Genomic DNA, 26,337 nt, shown 5'->3' with positions numbered 1-26,337 from the left:
CCATATCACAGTGTGCTTAGGGAAGAGGTAGAGGAATGCCTTGAGACCTTGTTGCAAGGAATCTAACCATCTCACTAAAAATACACACCAGGCACCTCCCAGTCCTTTCTCTATCCTACTGTCTTCATCTAGGTTGGCAATCCAAGAGGAAATCCTGAGTCCCCAGGGATTTTGGTGGTCGTGCAAGAGGAAGGCTGTCACAGCTGAACCCATGATGCATTTACCAAGCACAATCTCCGTTAGTGATGCGGTTCATGTTGCATTGTTTTCCTGGGAAACTCTTTAACAGGCTTTGCCTCCCAGGTGGGGGTGGGAGGCCCTTGGCAGAATTACTGAGAAGGGATGACTTTATGGAGAGCTCGTCAGACAGGTCTAACATAAGCTTGTTTCTAACCTAAATATAGATACTAACATTGCATCACCAACTAATGCCGGAGGACCTGTTAAAATGAATCTGGAAAACCTAGATCACCTCTAGTCCTTTGAATTAGATGGATGGGGAAGGACTGTCTGAGCAAATTGTGAAATTCTAACTATAAGCAAAAAAATGTGTATGTATCCTGTGAGTCAGATTGGCATCGCATTCTAAAATACGGGTTTTGTTTATTTCAGAATGTTCTCATTGTTGAGGTAAGCTGGCATTTCCTTTCCATACTTGGAGGTTGAAAAACTCTAATGGTGAGTTTTAAACTGCACACCTTGTTATCAAATTGACCAAGGATTTCTTGAGCTCCCACTGGGTGCATGCTCTCCAAATTTAATGAATACGGGCCAAATAGCATCCCTGATTTCAAATAATGTAGAATAAGAGCTTGGCAACAATATTTGTGGACGACTTTGTCCTTTTTGTGTATCCAGTTCCACGTATCTCTGTGTTGATTCTTATGCTTCTTTGTGAATCAGACAAGTTTAAAGAAGAGGAAACTAGCTCACCGAACCAAATTCATTTCACAATGAAACCAAGGTTAGAACTCTGTTTGCCCTGAATTCAGTGTTTTTGCTAAGGACCTCTGACGATTTTGAGAATTCTCAAATATTTTCAGCATCAAAATCATAAACACAATCAATTAAAAATGGTGAGCTATGGGGAAAGCTATGGTTTTGGGTTTTTTTGGTTTTGTTTTGTTTTGTTTTACGTTTGTTTTTCTGTTAAAAAAGAGAACGTGGGATCCCTACGGCAGTAGTGGACTAATACAGCAAATGGCCACGTTTCCTTCAGGAGCACGCTCGTCTCATCAAACAGCAAAAAATTCAGGGGAGCTATTTTCAACCTTTTGTTACACAATTGCCTGTGTGTGCCATGTGTATCTGGAGTTCTTGCTCAGTATAACCCATGGAGCAGACCCTCTCACCAAATGAATTGCCCAAGCCTGGTTACATTCAGACCTGTTGTTTTGATAATCAGCTCGTGACAGCTGATTCCTGTCCTTAGGACAATAAATCGCGGCTGCCCATTCTCCTCTAATTGTGCAGCAGCTCATCAGCGGAGATGAGCCCGAGCTCACTGCAGCCGTGGACCCTCAGAATTCACAGGCTGTCACCAGCTGCTGTCCAGACACCTCTCACTTCCCAGCCATAGAATGCCCTATTGAGTGGGGGAGGATGAGGGGGAGGCATTTATCCATTCAGTGTATTCAGATGTACATATCCATGAAAATTCATGTGCCTTGTATTGTGTTACATAACCTCAGGGCCAAATTTAGTCCTTGAATGTGCATACGCGAGTCCAAATGTACTCAATGAGGAGTCCCACATGCTGTCCAAAGGCTAAATTTGGCCCTTCAACACAGCTAAAGGATTCAAGGAGGAAAGAGTCTCCGGTAGATTCCCCAAAACTCAGCTTCCAGAAGGAAGTGCCTGTCTAGATAAAACATAACCCACTCCTCCTCCTCCTTTGGCTCCAAATTGTATGGCATTTTTAATTACGATGCATTATTAATCAGGAGTATCGCCCTGGATGAAAAGTCTGTTGTGCTGTTCAGATGCACTTTGTTGAATTTATCTGTCCTTTCTGCAAAGGATGTCGTCGGAACTGGGAGGACCATGAAAGCACTACTCAGCAATATAGAGAAATACAAGCCCAACATGGTTAAGGTAGCCAGGTGAGTTGGACATTCATAGCATAGTGATTTCTGGTTTTCCAAGCAAGCCCAAAAGGTATGCTAACACAGGATGCTCTTTCCAAACAGTATAATATATTCCAATCTAGTGACCTTTTCCCCTGGGGTATTACAGTTTGACCACACTGAAAAGCAGCCCTTGACTGCTAGCCTGAGAGAAGAAAGGGAAGAAGACGTGCTTCGCCATGTTTCTGAGTTCCTCTTTACTGAGCCTCCATTAGCTGTTTCCAGGAGCAGCTGGATGAGCCCCCGTGCAATTGCTCTTCTCCCTTCATTTTTTTGTTTGTTTGTGTTGAGACACAGCCTTTCTCTGTCGCCCAGGCTGAAGTGCAGTGGCACAATCTCAGCTCACTGCAACCTCTGCCCTCTGAGTTCGAACAATTCTCATGCCTCAGCTTCCCAAGTAGCTGGGACTACAGGCGCCCACCACCGTGCCTAGCTAATGTTTTGTATTTTTAGCAGAGATGAGCTAGGGTTTCACCATGTTGGCCAGGATGGTCTGAACTCCTGACCTCAAGTGATCTGCCTGCCTCAGCCCCCCGCAAGTGCTAGGATTACAGGCATGAGCCACTGCACCCAGACCTTTTTTAGAGCAAGAGACAGGGTCTTGCTCTATGATCACAGTAGTGTGATCATAACATACTGCAGCCTCAAACTTCTGGGCTCAAGTGATCCTCCCACCTCAACCTCCTGAGTAGCTAGGTACAGCTACCCCCTATTTTTTGTTTGTTTGTTTTTTTGTTTGAGATGGAGTCTTGCTCTGTCACCCAGACTGGAGTGCAGTGGTGCAGTCTCAGCTTACTGCAACCTCAGCCTCCTGAGTTCAAGTGATTCTCTTGCCTCAGACTCCCATGAAGCTGAGACTACGGATGCATACCACCATGCCCAGCTAATTTTTGTATTTTTAGTAAAGATGCGGTTTCACCATGTTGGCCAGGCTGGTCTCAAACTTATGAGCTCAAGTGATCTGCCCTTCTTGGCCTCCTAAAGTGCTGGAATTATAAGCATGAGCTACCATGCCTGACTGACAGCTACCTTTTTTAAAAGTTTTTTATATTTTATCTATTTTTTGGGACAGGGTCTCACTCTGTCACCTAGGCTGGAGTGCAGTAGTGCAGTCATGGCTCACTGCAGCCTTCAACTCCTGGGCTAAAACAATCCTCCCACCTCAGCCTCCCAAGTAGCTGGGACTACAGGCAGGTGCCACCACACCCAGCTAAATTTTTTATTTTTTTGTAGAGACAGGGGTCTCGCTATGTTGCCCAGGTTGGTCTTGAACCTCTGGGCTCAAGTGATCCTCCCACGTTGTACTCCCAAAGCACTGGGATTACAGATGTAGGCACTGTGCCTGACCTGCTGTCTTCTTTTTATCCAGAACCGTCTATATAGTGCCATAGTAGCAAAATATGTATTTCAACTACATCTTTTAATGATGCTTGATTCTATTTACAATTCATAGAGATTTGATTGGGTTCACTAAAGCATGTCTTTTTTAATGGTAGTTTGTTGGTGAAGAGAACACCCAGAAGTGACGGCTTTAGACCTGACTGTAAGTGATTTTTAGTTTTTTGTTTGTTTTGTGCTTGTGGTGTTTCATTTTATGTTTAAGAATCTTTGATTTCCTATTTGACAGCACTGCAAGTGGAGTTGAAACTGTGTAGGGCTGATAGTCCCACAGATTCCTCATGGTCTCCCCCACCTTGATAGGGAAAACAGAACCCTTTAAAATGAGGGTCTTCAATGTTGTAATTTGCGTCTTTCACAGGAACTCTATTCCGTGCATTGGGTATTTTTATTTGTATGTTTCACACAGCACCTTAACTACAGAGAAGTCAGCTGAAAAGTTTCAGGGAGTAGAGGAAGACCTGATCCCACCGGACTAACTCAGACACTTAGGATCCCTGCCTTGGCCTCTGTTCTCACCAGTCAGACAAGGAGAGGTGCTATGGAGGTTTAAAGGGAGTCTCATGCCATCATCCGGAACTATTACCAGACAATGCACAATGGTGACCTTTAGCAAGCCTGAATTGTAATGCACAGACGGGGAAATCTAAGACAGCTCCCCATCACCTCCAAACCAAAGCTCCGAAACACAGAGAATTAGCAGAGCAGGTATCTCTAGATACCATCTTCACGCGTGACTTCAGATGTGTGTTCTGTAGGGCTTCCTCGTTGAGTACACTCCTCCCTTCTCCTAACAATAAGCCTAGTTCTAACTCCAGGAAGGATAAACATGCAGCCTGATTATTTATTATTCTAACACTAGAGGCGAATTTTTTTCACTTGCATAGGCAGCCTTCAGCTTGATTTTTATAACTTACATTTGCTCCAAAGTCCCTGGGATAATTTGGCTACAGTTCTCTTCAGCAAGCTGAACAAACATTAGCGAATGACAAGCACAGTATGGATGGGTGACATGCCAGCGACATTTAGCCAGTGACTCTACATTCTAAAAACAAGTTTCATTCCTGTGCTGGATGTGTTAACTCTAGACCATGTCAGTTCTGGGCAGAGAGACCCAATTGCATGTTCCCATCTATTACTAGTATCAAAGGTATAATCTGGATGTAGTGAAGGTTGCTTGAGGTTACTTAGCAGAAATTGTCTAACAAAATAGTACAGGATACTCACTGTATAGATAAGATTTTAACTGAAGTTGAAAAACATTCACTTCAAACATATCCGATTAATGACAAATTTCTTATATCACTTATAATAACAGCAATAAAATAATAGCAGCTAACACTAGGAAGAGGTTGTGATGTGCCACGCACTGTTCTAAGAGCTATACAGAGATTAGCTCCTTTCATCCTCACAATAGCTCTCTAAAGGTAGGAGTTGTTATTATACCCATTTTACAGATGAGGAAATCAAGCACAGCAAGCTTAAATAGCTTGCCAAAGTCATGTAGCTGTGAGTGTCAGACCAGTATTAAGCCCAGGCAATCTGGTTTCAGTCAGTGCCCTGACTCTTCCACTACATCTGCAAGTAACATCTGCTATGGCAAATGTAAGTGTAGGAGCTGCCCTCATTTACCAGTTAAGGATAGGTCACTCTGATTCATGACTGTCCTGCTGAACCATCATCCTTTTATTCTATGACATCTCAAGGTTTGGCCTTCTAAATAGGCTTTGGGCTCTCATTTTCTCAGTGTGAGTTGCCCTGCCTGATGGAAGGATTGCATTGCTCCCTGTCAAGTCATTATTACAGCGCTGGTTACAAACAGGGTTTCTTGGGATTTGCTCTTATTATTATTATTATTATTATTATTATTATTATTATTTTGAGACGGAATCTGACTCTGTCACCCAGTGCAGTGGCACGATCTCGGCTCACTGCAACCTCTGCCTCCCAGGTTCAAGTGATTCTCCTGCCTCAGCCTCCCAAGTAACTGGGACTACAGGCACATGCCACCACGCCTGGCTAATTTTTGTATTTTTAGTAGAGACAGGGTTTCGCCATGTTGGCCAGGCCAGTCTTGGACTCCTGATCTCAGGTGATCCACCCACCTAAGCCTCCCAAAGTGCTGGGATTACAGGCGTGAGCCACTGCACCCCACCTTTTTTTTCTTTTTGAGATGGGATCTCACTTTGTTGCCTAGGCTGGTCTCGAACTCCTGGCCTCAAGTGATCTTCCTGCCTCAGCCTCCTGAATAGCTGGGACTGCAGGCGCACGCCCACCTTCATATTCTTTTAGCTAGCTCAGAATCTCTGTTCCTTCTTTCTCTCTGGATTTATGAGGCTTTGTACTTTGTGTTCCTTTCTCCTGATTGATTCTTTTATGCTCAGTGTAACTGCTGACCTCTTCTGCTCTCACTTCTCCTCTCTGATTCTTTTTTTCAAGAAACTCTGCAGTTTGGAGGAATCAAGCAGGCTTCCTAGCAAGGGACTGCATAATGCACCCCCCTAGTAAATAAGCCCCTCACCTCCAGTACTTATTTTCCTAGCAAGGGACTCCATAATGTAACCCCCTAGAAAATAAGTACCTCCAGTCCTGTCTGTGAGCAGGAACCAGTTGTTTTCTTGTGAAAGCATCGTTGGTCACAGTCACTGTGGAAACAACTTTGCCTGGGCTATAAGCCCACTGGCTATACCCAAGTACAGTTTCATTAAAAGTAAGCAAATAAATCTCTCACCTATATTACTGTAATAAACAAACTTGTAAGTTTCCAAAACACTGAAAAAAAATTGAAAATCATTGGACCGTGCACCTTTATTCTGTTTCAAGACCTCTGAAGAAGGAGAGCTATTGTCTGTTCCTTAAGAATTCTCTCCAATAAGTATCAGCCAGGCGTAGTTGTGCATGCCTGTAGTCCCAGCTACTCAGGAGGCTGAGGTGAGAGGATCACCTGAGCCTGTGGAGGTAGAGGCTGCAGTGAGCCGTGATCACACCACTGCACCTCTGCCTGGACGACAAAGTGAGACCCTTTCTCAAAAAATAGCCAGGTTCAATGGCCCATGCCTGTAATCCCAGCACTTTAGGAGACTGAGGCGGATGGATCACTTGAGGTCAGGAGTTCGAGACCAGCCTGGCTAACATGGTGAAACCCCATCTCTATTAAAACTACAAAAATTAGCCAGGCATAGTGGCGCACATCTGTCTTCCCAGCTACTCGGGAAAATGAACCCAGGAGAATTGCGTGAACCCTGGAGGTGGAGGTTGCAGTAAGCCAAGATCGTACCACTGCACTCCAGCCTAGGTGACACAGCGAGACTCGATCTCAGACAAAAAAAAAAAAAGAATCCTTTCTGATAAAAAATCATCATCTTTTCAATGAATTATTCTTTTGCTTATCATAAGTACCTTGCACTGTGCTTAAATCCACTTCCTCTCATTCTGCCCTCAATAGAGAGCTCATTAATATCCTCTGCATCACAAACCCAAAGACCAGCATTAACGCAACCTCCACATTCTCTTCCTCAAGTTGAACAATCCTGTTGCCTTTCATCTTGTGTCCTGGCTTTTGCTTTCCAGCCCTTTAAACAGCCGAGACACTGAGTACAGTGGGAGAATTGCTTTCCAGTTGCTGTGGCCCACACACCTGTTCACATAATGCAGCATCGTAACGCCTTCTGCTTGAACTTTCCTTTGTGTTATTGAGAATGTTTCCTTTGGCATCGTATCACTGCATATTGCTTGCTTTAGAACACCAGGGCCACGTGACTCAATTATGCATATTTCTTGTTAGGCACTGGGCTTCCTGAGCCATTTCTCAACTCTGCATGCTAGATCAGTCATTCTTCATTGTAGGTTGGCTTGTTTGCCTTGCCTCCTTCCTCCCGAGTAGTCCTTCTGGTCCAGGTCCCTCTTGGGCTTATCCTGTGCATTGCTCACCGTTTCTCACTCCCTCCTGCCTCAATGAAAGGTCCTCGAGTTTGAGTGCCGACAGCAGCATATGGTGACTTGCATTTATATAATCTAAATTTTGTTCCTTTTTTTTTTTTCCTCTTTCTCTCTCTGCTAAGATGCTGGATTTGAGATTCCAAACTTATTTGTGGTGGGATATGCCTTAGATTACAATGAATACTTCAGAGATCTGAATGTAAGTCTTGCATGCAAATTCCTAACCCCCTTTTTATAAGAACTTAACAATTTAGAAATGTATTGAATACGTGTTCGTGATGTCTTCTATTGATTATCTTCTATGTCAGGAGTATGGTGAGCACATTTCATCCATACTCCCAATTAACTCCCACTACTATTCTGCAGGGTAGGTATCAGGATGATGGAGGCAAATTATGATTATCTCTATTTCATACTAAAGAAATAGGAAGCTAAAAGCAGAACTATGGTTTGACACTGATTCTTCTCCATAGTCATTGACTGTGCTCAACCAACCATAACAATAGCCAATATTCTATACACTGATTTGTGTCAGTGCTTGAACTCTAGCAGGTTTCAATTACAGGGGCATGCAGCTCATAACTCTTCCCTCTTTGGGGGAAATGATCTCACCACACAGACGTGGACGCCCAGTGTGGACCCCAGCTGTGTGACCCTGACCAACACTGCACGATCTAGAGGTAGACAACTTACCCAAAGTGGACCAATCAGTCTCTCTCTCCTGGGAATCAGAAACTTAAACCAAAAGTCACAGAGACTGAGTGTGTTCAGATTTCAGCTACTAGGACAGCAGTGCCCCAGACAGTATCCATAGCACCATGGGTGAAAGCCTCTGGAGCTGCCCTTGTTCCTGCCTTCTAGTTGCTTCATTGCCCAGTTCGTCCTTGGATTCTGAGAGCTACCCCAGTATTCCACCAATAAATTTCCCCTCCCCCCCTTTTAAAGACACAGGGTCTCGCTCCAGGGTCTCACCTAGGCTAGAGTGCAGTGACGCAATTAAAGCTCACTGCAGCCTTGAACTCCCAGGCTCAAGAGATCCTCCCGCCTCAGCCTCCTGAGTAGCTGGGACTACAGGCACACACCACTATGCCTGCCTAATATTTTTACTTTTTGTAGAGATGGAGTCTTGCTATGCTGTCCAGGCTGTTCTTGAACTCCTGGCTTCAAATCATGCTCCCACCTCAGTCTCCCAAAGTGCTAGGATGACAGACAGGGGCCACTGAGCCCAGCCAAATCCTCCTTTTTTGCTTACATTAGCCTGGCCCCATTTCTGTTGCTTTCAATCAAAATATTCCTAACCCTTTGCTTGTTGCCCAAAAAGGGTTGAATAAGAGCCCATGTTGTGCTTGCCACTGTTATTTCTCCATTCACCCAAGCAGTTGTCATCTTACCAGTAGGAGACTTCAGTTTCTAGCAGGGCTAAACATGCTGCTCCCTCAGCGTTTCTGGGTTTTAGGGACCTGGGGAGCCAGATTCAGTATAAGGCTCCAAACTAAAACCACAAAGGACCTTTTGTCAAGCATTTCAATGGGTCTCTTTAGATTTTACCCACACATATAAATACACACATTTATATTTAAATGATCAATAGCCAATTACAGGATGGCATTCGGTTATGACTGCATCACACTTTCTGTGTCTCAGATTTTGGTAAGAAACTGATGCGTTTAAATCCTTTATTGTTTCAGCACATATGCGTCATCAATGAGCACGGTAAAGAAAAATATCGAGTCTAAAGACAAGAATTCTCACCACTAAAGTCCCAGATAACATCATACTTACGCCTGTTCTCGGGAAGCCAGCTGTCAAGTTTGTCTCCCCAGGCATCTTCACTCAGCAGGATATAAAAGAAAAAAATGTTCAAATGAGAGAGCTTTCTTTTCTGAGGTTAATATAAAGAGTATCAAAGGTTCTTAAGGGAAAGAAAGCAGTGCTTTTATTTGACTTGTTCCAAATTAAACACTCCGCCTTGTGACTCAGCAATGCTATCTACCTTCGCACTCCTGAGCTCCGCCTTCCTTTGTTTTGATACAGTCATTATATTTGATTACTATTCCCAGGAATACCCCCACCTAGTTACTCAAATATTTTTCACTTAACTTTTTATACCCTTATTTTGGTAATAAGCTTACAATATTAGGAAGCTGGGGACCTTTTTGTAACTGAAGCCTTGCGTCCCCTATACCGGGAATGCAACTATTAATAGATTCCCATATTTTAAAAGGAGGGAAGGGACAATTTAATATAAATTTCTGTTTGTGCATTTCTGACAGGCCATTACTATCTGCTTTGACAAAGCCTTTCTGAAACGCAGTGTACAATGAATCTTAATGATGTTATGAAACCAGCTTTGCTCGGGGCTCTTGATTGGAGCTTCCGGTATGTAATGACGGTATGTCATGTATGCATGGATGTACTCAACTGTGTTTAATACTCTGAATTTTAATTAGAAAAAAATACAATAGTAGCAAGGCCCTGGTTTCTAAGCTGTAGCCTTTTATTCATGTGGGACATGAGCAAATGGCAGAATTAGGGGCGAGTGCTTTCTATGCTCGAAACTAAGCAAGTACAAATTTTTCCTCGTATTTGCATGGAAGAAAAAGACACCGTTATGCCCTGTCCTAAACGTGAAGACAGAGGTTGAATTTTTTAAAAAATATCTTTAAAAGGCTGATCACAAAATCCAAGGTGCTACAGGAAACAAGCACACTTAAGAAAGTTTTTTTCTGAATAACATTTTTTTCCAATTTCTTCATTTTATGAGACATTTCCTAATTTATGGGGATTTTAATTGAAAATAAACTTGAGTCTCAATAGAGCTGTTTTTTTCTCACTTCCTAGAAAATGCAAATGCAAAATAAATAACTAAGCAGCTTTTGTTTGGTTCTGAACCGTATGTGGCGTATTGTTATTAGGTTCTAGCTTCCTTTAAACTAATAAAGAATAAGAAAACTTGTATGTTTTATCACTGCTTACTGTTTTTCTTCTGCCTTCATATTTTTTAAATACTTTCAGCCATTAAAATGTATGTGAGTCAGTAGCTTAAATATACAACTGCATGTACCTATCCTGCGGCTTTATTTTTGTTAACTTGGATTAAATCCAATATATGCACTAGTATAAGCAAATGATTAAGCTGGGCTAGATCTGCTTTTTTTTTCCCTCAAGCTTGTTTGTAAGAACAAGGAATTTTAGTTGTAAAAGAAGATTTTCCTGCATATCTTTGTTTCGCTCAGAGAAGAAAACAAGCCACACCCAAATATCCCAAGGGATAAGTCAGCAAAAGGAATCTCTTCTAGCTTTGTTTCACAGAAGCATTGGTACCCAAGCTTAGATTTCTAATTGTGTCTGACCGGTGAATTTCTTGAAATATCAAAATTAATATTCTGAACATAGTGTTTTTTTCACAATGCCATGTTTATGTCAGAAGACCTAGAAAAATCCAGGCACACATTTGGTTTTAAGTGTAAAATTATCCATAAAGTATGCAATATGAAAATGTTTTTTTAAAAACGTTGAATTTTAGTAAGCATCAGTATCCTTTCTGAGGACAGTCTGTTTACTCAAATTACAAAGGAAATTTATCTACTTCACAAGATTGTGAGGACTTGTATGGTTAATGCTGAAAATTCACTAAATATACAAGAAGTTTAATCATGCTTGCAATTTTTTCCTACCAGACAATACTTTCACAGTGATATCCAAGAAAAGTCATCTTGGGAAAAATAGCATTTCCTTTTCTCTTGCAAAACTCCTGTCTAGTTAATACCATCGAGTTTATTCACTCTAAACCAAAAATGCAAAAACTTATTACTTGGTTAATAACAAATCCATTATTAATTTAGTGTTCCAAAGCTGATTTGTAAGGGGGAAAATGTGTGAGTATGCGTGTGTGTGTGCGTGTGTGTGTGTATGTGCGTGTATGTGTGTGTGTATTTCATTGGGAAGTCTGGATTCAGTTATAATCAACATAATTAGTAATACTTTGGGATTTTCCAAACAAATTAGAACCCCTCATTGTAAATTGGTCCTTTCTTAAAGGGACTGGAATGTACTCATTGTTGACCCACGGACTCTCTAGATATAAACGACAAATAGTCAAATTCCGACGTGCCTCGTGTAATTTTTGCGTGTAAGATGGTGTGCCATGTTTCAGGCCTTCCGAGACTGTGAAAACAGCCTTTCAGAGCACAGGCAGGCATTTGCCCAGCCTCCTGTGAAATCAACTTGTGTTTTCCCAATGGAGAGAAAAAGCAGGCTATCCCACGTCTAGAGACCTGGTGTCATGGAAATATGCCCTCCCTTTCGTCATAGAGGTAGTGTGTTCTAGGAAGTTGAAACCCCAAACCACACTCTCCACCCAGTTGTCTAATTTGGGCAAACTTAGCATTCGGGAGTTTCACTGACTTTGCAATCATGAAGCTCCTTTGCATCCCAAGATGACACTTGCGAGCTGGCAACAAGCCAGTTTCAGGAAGAGAGGAAGGGGATCTCAAGAGGGGCCTTTGCATGCTGCTGAGGGGAGGTGTGCAGAAATAGGAAGAGGGTGTGCATGGAGATGGCTGCGTTGTTTCTTGGCCAGTTGTACACCCATGGTGGCTTCTGAACCCGGTACTAAGAGGAAGACTAAGACAGCAGCCTAAAGAGCTGCATTCATGGTTATCTTTGTGCTGCGTAGTGGAGCTGACAGGCCAGCCGTTCTTCACATTTCATTGAGGAGCACGGGGAAGCTTCAGGGTGGGAAGAAGGAGGAAAGTAGCTCCGTACTAGCACCCCCAAGGGCTCTGCAATTTGGGAAGCACTGTGGGCTGGAATGCACGCTTCCCAAGATGCCACCCTCCAAGGCATCATGAGCCACAGACATCCACAAGGAGACCAGGAGCCACATGAGAGGAATGTTGATGGACAAGTTCCAGAAAGCTCAGAGCACCCCAGAAACCCAGCTACAGCATCAGGTTGTGCAGCCTGCACTGCTGGTGACCTCGCAAAGACATCAAGCCAAGGAGAGCCCACACTCCACTTGCCAACCCGTGGACCCTGGCTGACGACTGTATCAGCCCTCAGGAAGGGGTGCCTTTTCCTAAAAACAGTGTCTCTTTCTAGTGATCTCAGAAGAGAGAGGTTTTTGCAATTTCTCAGCCAGGAGGAAGTGGCTTTTTAAGACAGGGTGGGGCGCTGAAGCCCTCCATTGCCCAAGTGGGAGAAGGAAGCCTGAACTAAGTTACTGTGACCTCCTTTGTGTCCAGAGCCTAGTGAGCATGGAGTAGAAAGTAAGCTGTGAGTGAGGAAGGTGTTAAGGTCACTCAAGAAGCCTGGCTGTGAAGAGAAGACATATACAATCATAGCCAGAGGGCTTTTAAAAGATGGGGGATTCCTGTGAACTCACCTGGGAGGAAAAAAAAAAGCGAGAGACTTGCAAGCTTTTATTTGCTGTAGAAACAGCCACATAAACCAGAGGAAGCATATTCCTTGTTGACGGGGGTGGGGTTTGGGGTGGCTCACGTCTGTCTTTTGGAAGCTGAGGTGGAATAATCACTTGAGGCCAGGAGTTTAAGACCAACCTGGGCAACATAACAAGACCCTATTCCTACAAAAACAAAAACAAAAAACATTGTAGTTATCCAGGGGTGGTGGCATGTACCTGTAGTCTCAGCTACTCAGGGGACTGAGGTGGGAAGATTGCTTGAGCCCAGGAGTTCGAGGCTGCAGTGAGCTATGATCACACCACTGCACTCCAGCCTGGGTGACAAAGCAAGACCCTGTCTCTAAAAAATAGTAAATAAATAAATAAATGTTGTTGATTGTTTTGTAACGAATCATTCCAAAACAGCAATTTAAATCAACAATAATTAGTTATTCTCTTTAATGGTTGACAAGAGTTAGGAGGCTAGGTGAGGTGGCTCATGCCTGTAATCCCAACACTTTGGGAGGCCAAGGCGGGTGGATCATGAGGTCAGAAGATCGAGACCATCCTGGCCAACATGGTGAAACTCCGTCTCTACTAAAAATACAAGAATTAGCTGGGCATGGTGATGCATGCCTGTAGTCCCAGCTACTCAGGAAGCAGAGGCAGGAGAATCACTTGAACCAGGAGGCAGAGGCTGTGGTGAGCTGAGATTTCGCCACTGCACTCCAGCGTGGGTGACAGAGCAAGCCTCTGTCTCAAAAAAAAAAAAAAAAAAAGAGGAATACAGAGAAGACATACTGGAGGTAGTTTGTTTCTGCTCAGTGATGTCCGGTGCTTCAGATGGAAGACTCCAAGGCTGATGGCTGCAACCAAGAGAAACTGAACTGCACAATGTGGCCGCAATTATGTGGTTATTTAAATTAACTAAAGTCAAATAAAATTTAAAATTTACTTCCTCGTTCACACTAGCTATGTTAGAACTGCTCAATGGCCTCATGTGGTAGTAAGTTACCAACCATATTGGACAGTGAAGACATAGAACATTTCCATTATCGTAGAATGTTTTATGGAAAGCTCTAGTCTGAAGGCTTATTTTTGTCTAGTGGTTAATGTTAGCTGTTAGCTGGAACCTTAGCTGAGGCTGTGAGTTGGAACCTTAATATGTGGCCTCTCCGTGTGGTCTGGGCTTCCCCACAACATGGTGGTTGGGTTCCAAAGTGGAGGGAGACAAAGAGAAGAAGGAGATGGAAGCCATATTGCCTTTTATATAGCAGGCTCACTTCTGCCATATTCTGTTAGTCAAAGCAGTTACACAGATTTGCCTGGGTTCAAAGGGAGAGAACACAGACTGTCGTCATTTGATGGAAAAACAGCAGCATCATATTGTAAGAACATCAAGTGGGATAACATGTATATTGGTGGTGATCTACAGAAAATATAACTTGCCACTGAAAAGTTATGTGCCCTGCACATTTTCTTTTTAAAAAAATTATTTTTTTTTATTTTATATAGAGATGGGGTCTCACTAAGTTGCCAAGGCTGGTCTCCAACTCTTGGCCTGAAGTGATCCTCCCATCATGGCCTCCCAAAGCCCTGCACACTTTCTATTAATAAGATCACTAAATGATTTGATTATTCATTGATCATGATGTATAATTATGAAAACAAGCCTACTTTTATAGATTTTAAAGAATTACAGAATACTATCTAGAAGATGACAAAAAGAACACCAGACAGTGTGCACACGTACATATTTGCCTACTGATAGTGTTTGGAATAGATTATGAAGACATTGAAAGAGCAGATTTAGGCCAGGGGCAATGGCTCATGCCTGTAATCCCAGCACTTTGGGAGGCCAAAAAGGGCAGATCACCTGAGGTCAGGAGTTCAAGACCAGCCTGACCAACATGTCGAAACTCCATCTCTACTAAAAATTAGCCATGTGAAGTGGCACATGCCTGTAATCTCAGCTACTCAGGAGGCTGAGGCAGGAGAATCGTTTGAACCTAGGAGATGGAGGTTGCAGTGAGCCGATATCGTGCCACTGCACTCCAGCCTGGGTAAGAGAGTAAAACTTTGTATCATAAAAAAAAAGAAAGAGCAGATTTATTTCTAAATGGCTTAAGTTTGCAGTACAAAAAAGTTTAGGAAAATAGATTTTGCTCGTTAAGTATTCTACAAGTGTGAACTCATACTGAAATTTTAGTAGCAGTTCTATTTTTATAGAAAGAAATTGCATAATAATTTGGCCAAGAAACTAATCCACAGTGGAGTTTCCTTAAATACAATAAATATAACTGGGTGAACTGAACTCTACATAATAATATATATACTGAACTCTATATAATAATTGTGTATTTTATATATATATAATATATATATATAAAATGTTATACCTGGAAACAGTAATCCAGTAATCCTCAAATCAATTAATAAACATTTTTTAAAACACCAGATTGACAACTAACAACATGGTTTTACAATGAAAATTGCTCTATCTGATTTATCTAATCTTCTAATATTGAGTGGTAGAGTTGGTTGAGTGAAAAAAGAAATGGATGTAATCTGTCTTATCTTTATTTTAACAAGGTTGTGCCCTGTGAAGAATATTCATCGTTGCCTGAGAAAATAACTGACACTACATAGCTACTGGGTGACTGCACCGATCTTTACAGTTGTACTCAGAAGAGATCTGGCCTAAGCATAGCAAAGCATATTGTGAAAGATTCGAGCCTAGGCCCTCAAGCTTGTTGACATTTCATGAGCAATTTGGTTGCAACTTCCATGGATCATGCACTGTACAAAAACTTGACAATACCCTTTTTTTTTCTTTTGAGACAGAGTCTCACTCTGTCATCCAGGCTGGAGTGCAGTGGCGTGATCATAGCTCACTGCATTCTCAACCTCCTAGCCATCCTCAAGCCATCCTCCCACCGTGGCCTCTCGAGTAGCCAGAACCACAAGTGTCCACCACCACCCCGGCTACTTTTTAGAGAAAATTAGTGGAGATGAGGTCTCCCTATTTGGCCTAGGCAAGTCTCAAATCCCTGAGCTCAGGAAATCCTCCCACCTCAGCCTCCAAAAGTGCTGGAATTACAGGCGTGAGCCACCATGCCCAGCCTGAAAATAACTCTTAATTGAATACTTAGCACAAAATGTTGAGACAGGAATTGGCATCTCCATTTTAGAGATAAGTAAGTGTCAGAGAGATTGAATCACTTCCTCAGGGTCACACAGCTTTGTTCAAAGACAGAAACTGAACTAATACTGTTGGACTGCTGAGTTAGTACTCACTTCACCATACAGGACTAAGCGTCATGTATAGCTGGTTTGACTCTGTGTCCCCACCCAAATCTCATGTTGAATTGTAATTCCTAATGTTGGAGGTGGGGCTCAGTGGGAGGTGATTGGATCATGGGGGTGATTTCTAATGGGTTAGCACCATCCCCCTAGTACTGTCTCGTTATAGCGTTCTCACGAGATCCGGTTGCTTGAAAGTACATAGCGCCTCTCCCCTCTCCTTCTCTCTCTTCGGCCATGTGAAGACATGCTTGTTTCTCCTTTGCCTTCTGCCATGAATGTAAGTTTCCTGAGACCTCCCAGCCATGCCTCCTGTACACCATGTGGAGCTGTCAGTCAATTAAACCTCTTTTCTTTAAAAATTACCCAGTCTCAGGTAGTTCTTTATAGCAGTGTGAAAACAGACTAATGAAACCATAGAAAGTGTATAGACAGACGTATAGATGACATTCAGATGAGGGTAAGAAAGAATGGTATGGTATAATAGGAAACATATTTGGTCTTTGTCCCAAGTCCCTGGCACAGGTACTGAAACACTTGAAATGTCCTGAGTGACAGGAGCATCTATTGTGACTCGTAAGAAACCCCTTATGAGTTTATGCTAATGAAGTGACTTAGGATGGAGTTGGTCACCAGAAAGACCAAGTGATTAGAGGGTTGGAAGTTTCAGACCCTCCCACTGAGCTCCAGAGAGGAGGCTGGGGGCAAGAGATTGACCTTTATAAAAACTCTCAGACAAAAATATTCAGAGAGCTTCCAGGTCAGTGAACACAGTGCCACGAAGGGAAGGCGGCATGCCTTGATTCGTATCTTTAACAACCTATCTTTCTTTTTCTTTAATAAAAAAAAACTTTTTCCTGAGTTCTGTGAGATGTTCTAGCAAATTATGGAAACTTAGGACGGGTGGGAACCCACAGATTTGTAGCCAAGTTGAACAGAAGTGTGGGTTACCTGGGGACCTGATACTTGTGGCTGGTCTCTGGAGTGAAGGCAGTCTTAGGGAATCCAGCTTTTAAACCTCTGGAGGCTGATGCTAACTCCAGGTAGTTAGTGTTAGAACTGAATTAAATTGTTGGACATCCACTTGGTATCCAGAGAACTGGAGAACTGGTCGATGGAAAGAGAAAACATTCCAGAAATATTGCACTTAGAGACAGAATTCTCAAGCTTCTAATGTTTACCAATCACCTAGGAGACAAATAAATATAAATTACTTGAACCTATCCCTAGAGGTGTAGATTCAGTAGACTTAGGTGAAAACCTACATTTTTAACAGTTCCTTAATCTTCTCCAAATGATTTTAATACAGCTAATCCTCTAGTCATTCAGCAATCTAAGGGAACAGGATCAGAATTCTAAATGACCCTTACAAGAGTAGAATCAGGAAGGAAAAAAGGGATGAAGTTCATTAAGGACAAACATAAAACCATTTACTATTTTTTTTTTTTTTTTTGAGACGGAGTCTCGCTCTGTCGCCCAGGCTGGAGTGCAGTGGCCGGATCTCAGCTCACTGCAAGCTCCGCCTCCTGGGTTCACGCCATTCTCCTGCCTCAGCCTCCCGAGTAGCTGGGACTACAGGTGCCCACCACCTTGCCCAGCTAGTTTTTTGTATTTTGTTAGTAGAGATGGGGTTTTACTGGGTTAGCCAGGATGGTCTCGATCTCCTGACCTCGTGATTTGCCCGTCTCAGCCTCCCAAAGTGCTGGGATTACAGGCTTGAGCCACCACGCCCTGCCAATGATAATATAATCTTATGGGACTTTATTACATATGTGGTTTATTGTTGACTGAATTTTCATTTCATGGTGCATGACTGCATATGTGAATACTTCCTTCAAGCATATTTCCAATATTGTCTTCCTGTGATGAATCTTCTAAGACTTTGTATGCCCAAGAATATTTTTATTGTATTCTCACGTATGTGCCTATAATCTCAGCACTTTGGGAGGCTGAGGCGGCTGGATCACTTTGAACTCAGGAGTTCGAGACCAGCCTGGGAAACATGGCAAAACTCCGTCTCTACAAAATATACAAAACTTAGCCAGGCATTGGTGAAGCTGAGCCCAGGAAGCAGAGGTTGCAGTGAGCCGAGATCACACCCCTGCACTCCAGCCTGGGTGACAGAGTGGGACTCTGTCTCCAAAAACAAAAAACAAACAAACAAAACGTTTCCCATGAAGAAAACGTGTCTGCAGGATCTTCCTAGTAAATTCTACCAAACATCTAAGGACAAAATCATAGCAATTACACATAAATTCTTTCGGAAAACTGAAAAGGAGGGAATACTTTTAAACTCATCCTATGAAACCAACATTACCCTGCTACCACAATCAGACAAAAATATTATAAGAAAAAGAAACTACAGACCAACATTCTTCACGAACACAGATGCAAAAATTTCTAAACAAAGCTTCAGTCAACTGAATTCAACATATATAAAAGTATAATATGTCATGACCAAGTGGGGTTTATCTCAAGATTACAAGGCTGGTTTAACATTCAAAAACCAATATAATTCATCATATTAACAAACAAACAAACAACAACAACAACAAAAAATAGACACCATAGGATCACCTTAATGCATATTTTTAAAAGTCTTTGCCTAAATCTAACATCCATTCTTGATTAAATCTCTTGGTAAGCTAGAAGAAGAAGGGAATTTCCTCAGCCTGATAAATGGCATCTATGAAAAACAAAAAACCTATGATTAATGTCATACACAATGGTGAAAGATTAAATACTTTTCCCTTGAGATCAGGAAAAGCAAGGATTCTGCTCTCATCATTTTTATTCAACATTGTGGTAGAAGATCTATTCAGTGTAACCCGGTAATAAAAAGAAATAAAAGGCATCCGGATTGGAAAGGAAAAAGTCAAACTGTCTTTATTCACAGATGAAATGATCACTGATGTAGAAAATCTAATGAGATCTATCAAAAAGCTAGTAGAACTAAGTGAGTTTAAGAAGGCTGTAGAACACAAGCTCAATATATACAAACAAATGTATGCAGTAGAAACAATCAGAAATTTGAAAGTTAAAATACAAAACTTATAATAGCATCCACAAATATGAAATACTGGAAGTATACATTTAAGAAATCTGAGGAATGGTGTGAGAGGCTTGCACACTAAAAACTACTAAAAGTGCTAACAGAAATTTTTAAAAAGCTAAACAAATGAGTAGATAAGCTGTGTTCTAGAGTCAAAAGAGGCAATATTGCTAAAATGTTAATACTCCCCAAATTAATCATACTGAAATAATTGGATATGCATATGCTAAAACATGGATTTTGATCCATACTGCAAAGCATATACATAAATTAACTCAAAATTGATCATGTTAGCTGGGCATGGTGTGGGCACCTGTAATCCCAGCTATTCCGCAGGCTGAGGTAGGAGAATAGCTGGAACCCAGGAGGTGGAGGTTGTAGTGAGCTGAGATTGTACCACTGCACTCCAGCCTGGGTGACAGCAAGACTGTTGAAGGAAGGAAGGAAGGAAGGAAGGAAGGAAGGAAGGAAGGAAGGAAGGAAGGAAGGAAGGAAGGGAGGGAGGGAGGGAGGGAGGGAGGGAGGGAGGGAGGGAGGGAGGGAGGGAGGGAGGGAGGGAGGGAGGGAGGGAAAGAAAAGGAGAAAGAAGAAAAGAAAGAAAAAAGAAGAAAAGAAAAAGAAAAGGAGAAAGAAAGAAAGAAGAAAAGAAAGAAAGAGAAAGAAAGAAAAGAAAGGAAGAAAGGAAGGAAAGAGAAAGAAAGAGAGAAAAGGAAAGAAAGAAAGAAAATAAAAGAAAAAAGAAAAGAAAAGAAAGGAAAAGAGAAAAGAAAGAGAAATTCATGTGAATGGTCTGGGCATGGTGGCTCACGCCTGTAATTCCAGCATTTTGGGAGGCCGAGGCCGGCGGATCACGAGGTTAGGCAGGAGATCCAGACCGTCCTGGCTAACACGGTGAAACCCCATCTCTACTAAAAATACAAAACGAAATTAGCCAGGCCCGGTGGCAGGCGCCTGTAGTCCCAGCTACTCGGGAGGCTGAGGCAGGAGAATGGCGTGAACCAGGGAGGCGGAGCTTGCAGTGAGCCGAGATCTCGCCACTGCACTCCAGCCTGGGCACAGAGCAAGACTCTGTTTCAAAAAAAAAAAAGAAAGAAAGAAATTCATGTGCAATGTTCATAGAAGCTTTATTTGCGATAGCAAAGCTGGAAACATTTCAAATGTTTACCAATATGTGAATAGACAAAGGAATTGGCGTATCTCCATACAACTGAATACACTAAACAGAAAACTACTGATACGTGTTAAAACATGGATGGATCTCAGAAATGATTATATGGGGTGAAAGAAGCCAACTGAAAAAGGGAGCATACTGTGTGATTCTATTTACATAAAATTTAACAAATGCAAATTAACGTATAGTGACAGAAAGTAACCAGTGGTACTTGTGGATAGGGGATGGAAGGACAAGGACAGGGAGAGATGAAAGGAGGTGGTGGCCAAGGGGCACCAGGAAACTATTGTCAGTGTTAATTATCTTTATTTCAGCGATGGTTTCATGAGTATGTTACATATGTTATAACTGATCAAGTCGTATACTTTAAATATAGGCAGTTTATTGCATATTCATTATACCTCAATAAGCCTATTTGAGGAAATAAAACTAGATATACAATCCCATATCATTTATCAGAAAGTCCAGGTGCGCTGACTCAAGCCTGTAATCCCAGCACTTTGGGAGGCCAAGACGGGTGGATCACTTGAGGTCAGGAGTTTGAGACCAGCCTGGCCAACATGGAGAAAGCCAGTCTCTACTAAAAGTACCAAAAATAAAAATAAAAATAAAAATTAGCTGGGCATGGTGGCCAGCACCCATAATCCCAGCTACTTGGGAAGCTGAGGCAGAATCGCTTGAACCCAGGAGGCAGAGTCTGCAGTGAGCCGAGATGGCGCCACTGCAATCCAGCCCGGTCAACAGAGAGAGATTCTCTCTCAAAAAACAAAAGAGAATAAAGAAATATATTACGTATAACATTGGAAATACTATTACGTATTATTATTACGTATTATATTATTATGTAGAAATATATTACGTATAACGTATATTACGCCTATTGGACGGTCACCCCTTTGACATTATAGGATCTCTTCTCTTCCCTTAGGCTATTTTAATTACTGTACCTGACATGTGACATCTGACATATGGGCCAAGGGAGGGCTTCACTGCAGTCCACATGTTAAATGTTAATAAGGCTTACTTTCTTGTTTTTAAATTTAAAAGAAAAAACATAAAAAGAAGTTTTCGTACTTTCTGCTCACTCTCATGAATCACTTGAACCCATCTGGAGATACGAACATCCGCCTTTGGAGACAACTGCAAAAATGATAGAAAGAGTGGGAACTATCTTGTTTCCTCTTTGTCTCCGGTGTGTGCACAAGGGTAGGACACAATAGGCATTTGCTAAATGTCGATTGAATGAAGCAGAGCTAACAAAGCTATTTTGTCGGCCGGGCGTGGTGACAGCACTTTGGGAGGCCGAGGTGTTTGGATCACCTAAGGTCAAGAGTTCAAGACCAGCCTGACCAACATGGTGAAATCCGGTCTCTACTAAAAATCCAAAATTAGCTGGGCATGGTGGCGGGGCCTGTAATCCCAGCCACTCGGGAAGCTGAGGCAGGAGAATCGCTTAAACCCGGAAGGCGGAGATTGCACTGAGCAGAGATTGCACCATTGCACTCCAGCACACCAACCTGGGCAACAAGAGTGAAACTCTGTCAAAAAAAAAAAAAAAAAAAAAAAAAAGTTATTTGGTCCCATTGATCGAAGGACTACTTTGACTTTCTAGAGTACCAGCATTAGTTCTGGGAATAACACATTAAAAAAAAAAAAAAGTAGTGGATAAGGAGAAAGCAAAAAATTGTAAAGAAGTAAAATTCAAAAGAAAGAATAAAAGAACTTAGAGAAAAATCTAGGGATGGGGTAGAGTTGAGGTGTTAGAGTTGAACTGCAATGTTAGGAGGTGAAAGGCTGAACCCCATTCTTGAAAATCAAGTCCAAGAGTTCCTGCTCCCCATTAGAAAGAAACAGAAGCCACAACCTGGATTTATTCTGATGTAAGAATGTTTTTCTCGGCCGGGTGCGGTGGCTCATGCCTGTAATCCCAGCACTTTGCGAGGCGGAGACAGGTGGATCACTTGAAGTCAGGAGTTCAAGACCAGCCTGGCCAACATGGTGAAACCCTGTCTGTAATAAAAATACAAAAAATTTAGCCTGGTGTGGTGGCACACTCCTGTAATCCTAGCTACTTGGGAGGCTGAGGCAGGAGAATCACTTGAACCCTGGACGTTCAGGTTGCAGTGAGCCGAGACCACACCATTGTACTCCAGCCTGGGCAACAAGAACCAAACTCCGTCTAAAAAAAAAGAACATTTTTGTCAATTCTCTGTCTGGTCTACACTTCAACTTCTTAAAAATAATAGATTTCAGTGACTCACGCCTGTAATTCCAGCACTTTGGAAGGCCGAGGCGGGCGGATCACGAGGTCAGGAGATCGAGACCATCCTGGCTAACACCGTGAAACCCCGTCTCTACTAAAAATACAAAAAAATCAGCCAGGTGTGGTGGCGGGCGCCTGTAATCCCAGCTAAACTCGGGAGGCTGAGGCAGGAGAATGGCGTGAACCTGGGAGGCGGAGCTTGCAGTGAGCGGAGACTGCACCACTGCACTCCAGCCTGGGCGACAGAGTGAGACTCTGTCTCAAAAAAAAAAAAAAAAAAAAATAGATCTCTCTGAAATGTGTCTTGGGGTCCAGAGGGGAAGTAGGAGGGATGATAGAAGTGATGATCTAGACTTTCCAAAGTCATTTCAGCTATATTAAGCTATCAAGAGTTTCTGCTGAGTACGGTGGCTCATGCCTGTAATCTCAGCACTTTGGGAGGCCCAGGCGGGTGGATCACGAGGTCAGGAGATTGAGACCATCCTGGCTAACACCATGAAACCCCGTCTCTACTAAAAATACCAAAAAAAATCAGCCGGGCATGGTGACGGGCGCCTGTAGTCCCAGCTACTCGGGAGGCTGAGTCAGGAGAATGGCGTGAACCCGGGAGGCGGAGCTTGCAGTGAGCTGAGATCGCGCCACTGCACTCCAGCCTGGGTGACAAAGCGAGACACCATCTCAAAAAATAAAAATAAAAATTTCTAAATGGGCAAGAGTTGAAAGTATTTTTCTCTAGTGTTTAAAATACACATACTGATGACCTTCTCCATGTTCATACACACTTGATAAACAAAGTGATCTTTAGGATTATCAAAAGTAAAATGTCTCCCAAGGCATGTCATATTTATTGGCCCTAAGATAGTTTTGTTTTTTATCATACACTATGTGTGTGACCACTGTTCACTTAAATGTCATCTATTTTCAATACCATTCTAATCTATGGCTCAAATCATGTTTTGAATACCTAAGTTCTGTTTGGTAGAGAATCAATGTTTTCTCATTTTGTAACATTGTTTATTACACATACCACGACATGCTTTAATCAAAAGGGCTGCTAAACTTTGCTCAACTGTGGTTGCACCCGATGACTCATAAGCTTTTTCTTTTTTTCTTTTCTCAATTCAATTCAACAACATCTGGTAGCTTATATAAGAAGAGAGGATGTTCTTTACAATCGGTGATTTTTCTGGACAGCATGTTTCTACGATGGGCACTCTTCCATCTTTTCCCTGAGTTATTGCTCTCTTCATGTAGTCTAACATTGGCATCTTAATCTTTTTCCTAGAGACAAACATGTGCAGGAATTTGGTCTAATATTGCACCATAAACTTTTACAATGATTAGTTCCTAAGTCTCTTTTATTAATTTGTTTTGAGTTTGTCCAACCTCGAAAAAAGGAAACTAAAAATAAATGTGAACAAATAAGAAACAAGATATCAATCTTAGGCACTTCACATGCAGGCTGTTCTTTCTTTTAGGGTGTTTGATATTATGAAATCTTTGTAGTCTTTGATAACCACTAAAAAGAAGATAAGGATCCGAGATTGCAAAATGTATCTCTAGATACACTACTTTTTTCTACCCAGATGTTTTTCACATCCTTTCTGACTCACAGTCCTTCAGACAGAGATAAACTATGCATAATATTCACACTACTAAAGATTCCTGAAACATGTCCCTGCATTTTCTTGATATTCTTACTTTAGTTTAGTCTTTTATTTATCTTTAAAATGGAAGTGGGGAAAAATAAACCTGTTGTCTGCAAAGGAATTATACACACTTAGAGTCCTTTAAAATTTTTCTACTGTTGCTTCTCCAGACAGAGAAAGAAAAATGTTCATGAGAACACATGGACACAGGGAGGGGAACATCACATACCAGGGCCTGTCACGGGTCGGGGGCAAGGGGAGGGAGAGCATTAGGACAAATGCATAATGCATGTGGGGCTTGAAACCTAGGTGATGGGTTGACAGGTGCAGCAAACCATCATGACACACGTATACCTATGTAACAAACTTGTATGTTCTGCACATATATCCCAGAATTTCAAGTAAATTAAAAAAAAAAAAAAAGAATAATGTTCATTCGAGCCACTTATTCCTCAGGTGTTTGCATTCCTATTTTGCTGAGAAAAAAATACCCCAAGAGTTAAAAGAAATACACTGCAATCAAACTGACAAGATAATAATTGGCTCCAAATACTTAAAAACATCAAAATGGAATTTTAGAAAAAAGATGTTGACATCTCATATAGGAAGATTAACAATTGATAATAATTAATAATGATTCTAAATAAGGTGTTCAACAAAAGCTATTTATACTTATCTTTGCATGAAACTATTTTAGCTTTCTAATAAATGGAAGGGGTTCACTTGAATATTTGATAGTTTGGAGGGTTTTAATAAGTGTAATATTTCTACTTCCTCTTTCAACCTTCATTCCAGAACATTTCATTAAAGACTAAATCCTGTCATTAAGCCCAAGAAAAACAATTTGGTTTAAAACAATATCTTTTGAAGAGAAATCATATACACTTGAAAAGTTTCCAGCAAAATTCTTTGAGGTCTTGGCATAGTTTCAAAAGTTGCTAATGTTTCAAAGGGTCACCAGTATCTTTCCTCCCCCATTTTTACCCCTCACTAAGAGCTTAAATACACTCATTCTTCTCTAGTTAACACAGTACTGTCTCAGTATAAGAAATCACTATTTCCTCGCACATCTATGTTCATAGCAGCACTATCCACAATAGCCAAGAGGCGGGTGCAATCCAGTTGTCTATCCACAGATGATTGGATAAGCAAAATGTGGTATATACATACAGTGGAGTATTATTCAGCCTCAAACAGGAAGGAAATCTTGTCACATAGTACAACGTGGATGAACCTTGAGGACGTTATGCTAAGTGAAATAAGACAGTCACAAAAAGACAAATACTATGCGATTCCACTCTTGTAAGTAGTAGGTAAACTCATAGAAACCAGAAAACAGAATGGCAGTTGCCAGGGGCTGGCAGGAGGGGAGGAGGAAATCAGTTTTTCCATGAGTACAGAGCAAGCTTGTACAACCCGTGGCCCTATGAGCCACATGCGGCCCAACACAGATTTGCAAACCTTCTTAAAATACGATGAGTTTTTTTTATATATAATTTTTTCTTTAGCTCATCAGCTGTAGTTTGTGTTAGTGTATTTTACGTGTGGCCCAGGATAAGTTTTCTTCTTCCAATGTAGCCCAGGGAAGCCCAAAGATTGGATACCCCTGGTATAGAGTTTCAGTTTTGCAAGATGAAAAAGTTCTAGAGATCTGTCGCACAGCAATGTCAAATACTTAACACTACTGAATGGTACACTTAAAGGTAGTTAAGATGATATGCTTTATGTTCTGTGTTTTTTACCACAATTATAAGTATATAAATATATAAGAAATTACTATTTGCTCAGAGAGGCTTCTCATTCCCAAAGTTTATTTGACTTAAACATTTCCCACTGTGGTGAGAAAGGAATGGAAACCTGTTGTCTCATAGTATCTTAAAAATAGCACACTCATCCATTTTTTTCTTTACTAAGCTCCATAGGTATTAAATAATTTACCCTGTCAAACTTGATTGGGTTCTTTGTTTTGTTTTGTTTTGAGACAGAGACTAGCTCTGTCACATAGGCTGGAGTGCAGTGCCGTGATCTTGGC

At 41.7% G+C, this 26,337-nt stretch overlaps 1 protein-coding gene across 3 annotated transcripts in view; it reads left to right on the top strand.

Annotated features, from left to right (window-relative positions):
• The window catches only part of PRTFDC1 (phosphoribosyl transferase domain containing 1), a 108,762-nt gene extending 98,334 nt beyond the window's left edge, over window positions 1-10,428 (top strand). For 2 of the 3 annotated variants that reach the window (XM_015146641.3, XM_015146640.3), the window contains 5 exons: window positions 613-630; window positions 2,020-2,102; window positions 3,623-3,669; window positions 7,586-7,662; window positions 9,152-10,428. In XM_015146641.3, the coding sequence (XP_015002127.1) occupies window positions 613-630; window positions 2,020-2,102; window positions 3,623-3,669; window positions 7,586-7,662; window positions 9,152-9,199 (273 nt within the window). In that variant the 3' untranslated portion in view covers window positions 9,200-10,428. The remainder of the gene's footprint in view (window positions 1-612; window positions 631-2,019; window positions 2,103-3,622; window positions 3,670-7,585; window positions 7,663-9,151) is intronic. The other variant, XM_001101923.4, reaches the window with a different exon arrangement.
• The last annotated feature ends 15,909 nt before the right edge of the window (window positions 10,429-26,337 follow it).

Source organism: Macaca mulatta, chromosome 9, assembly GCF_049350105.2.
Source record: "Macaca mulatta isolate MMU2019108-1 chromosome 9, T2T-MMU8v2.0, whole genome shotgun sequence".
NCBI lineage: Eukaryota > Metazoa > Chordata > Mammalia > Primates > Cercopithecidae > Macaca > Macaca mulatta.
Note: the sequence above shows the minus strand (reverse complement) of the source record. Positions and strands in the feature narration are given on the sequence as shown.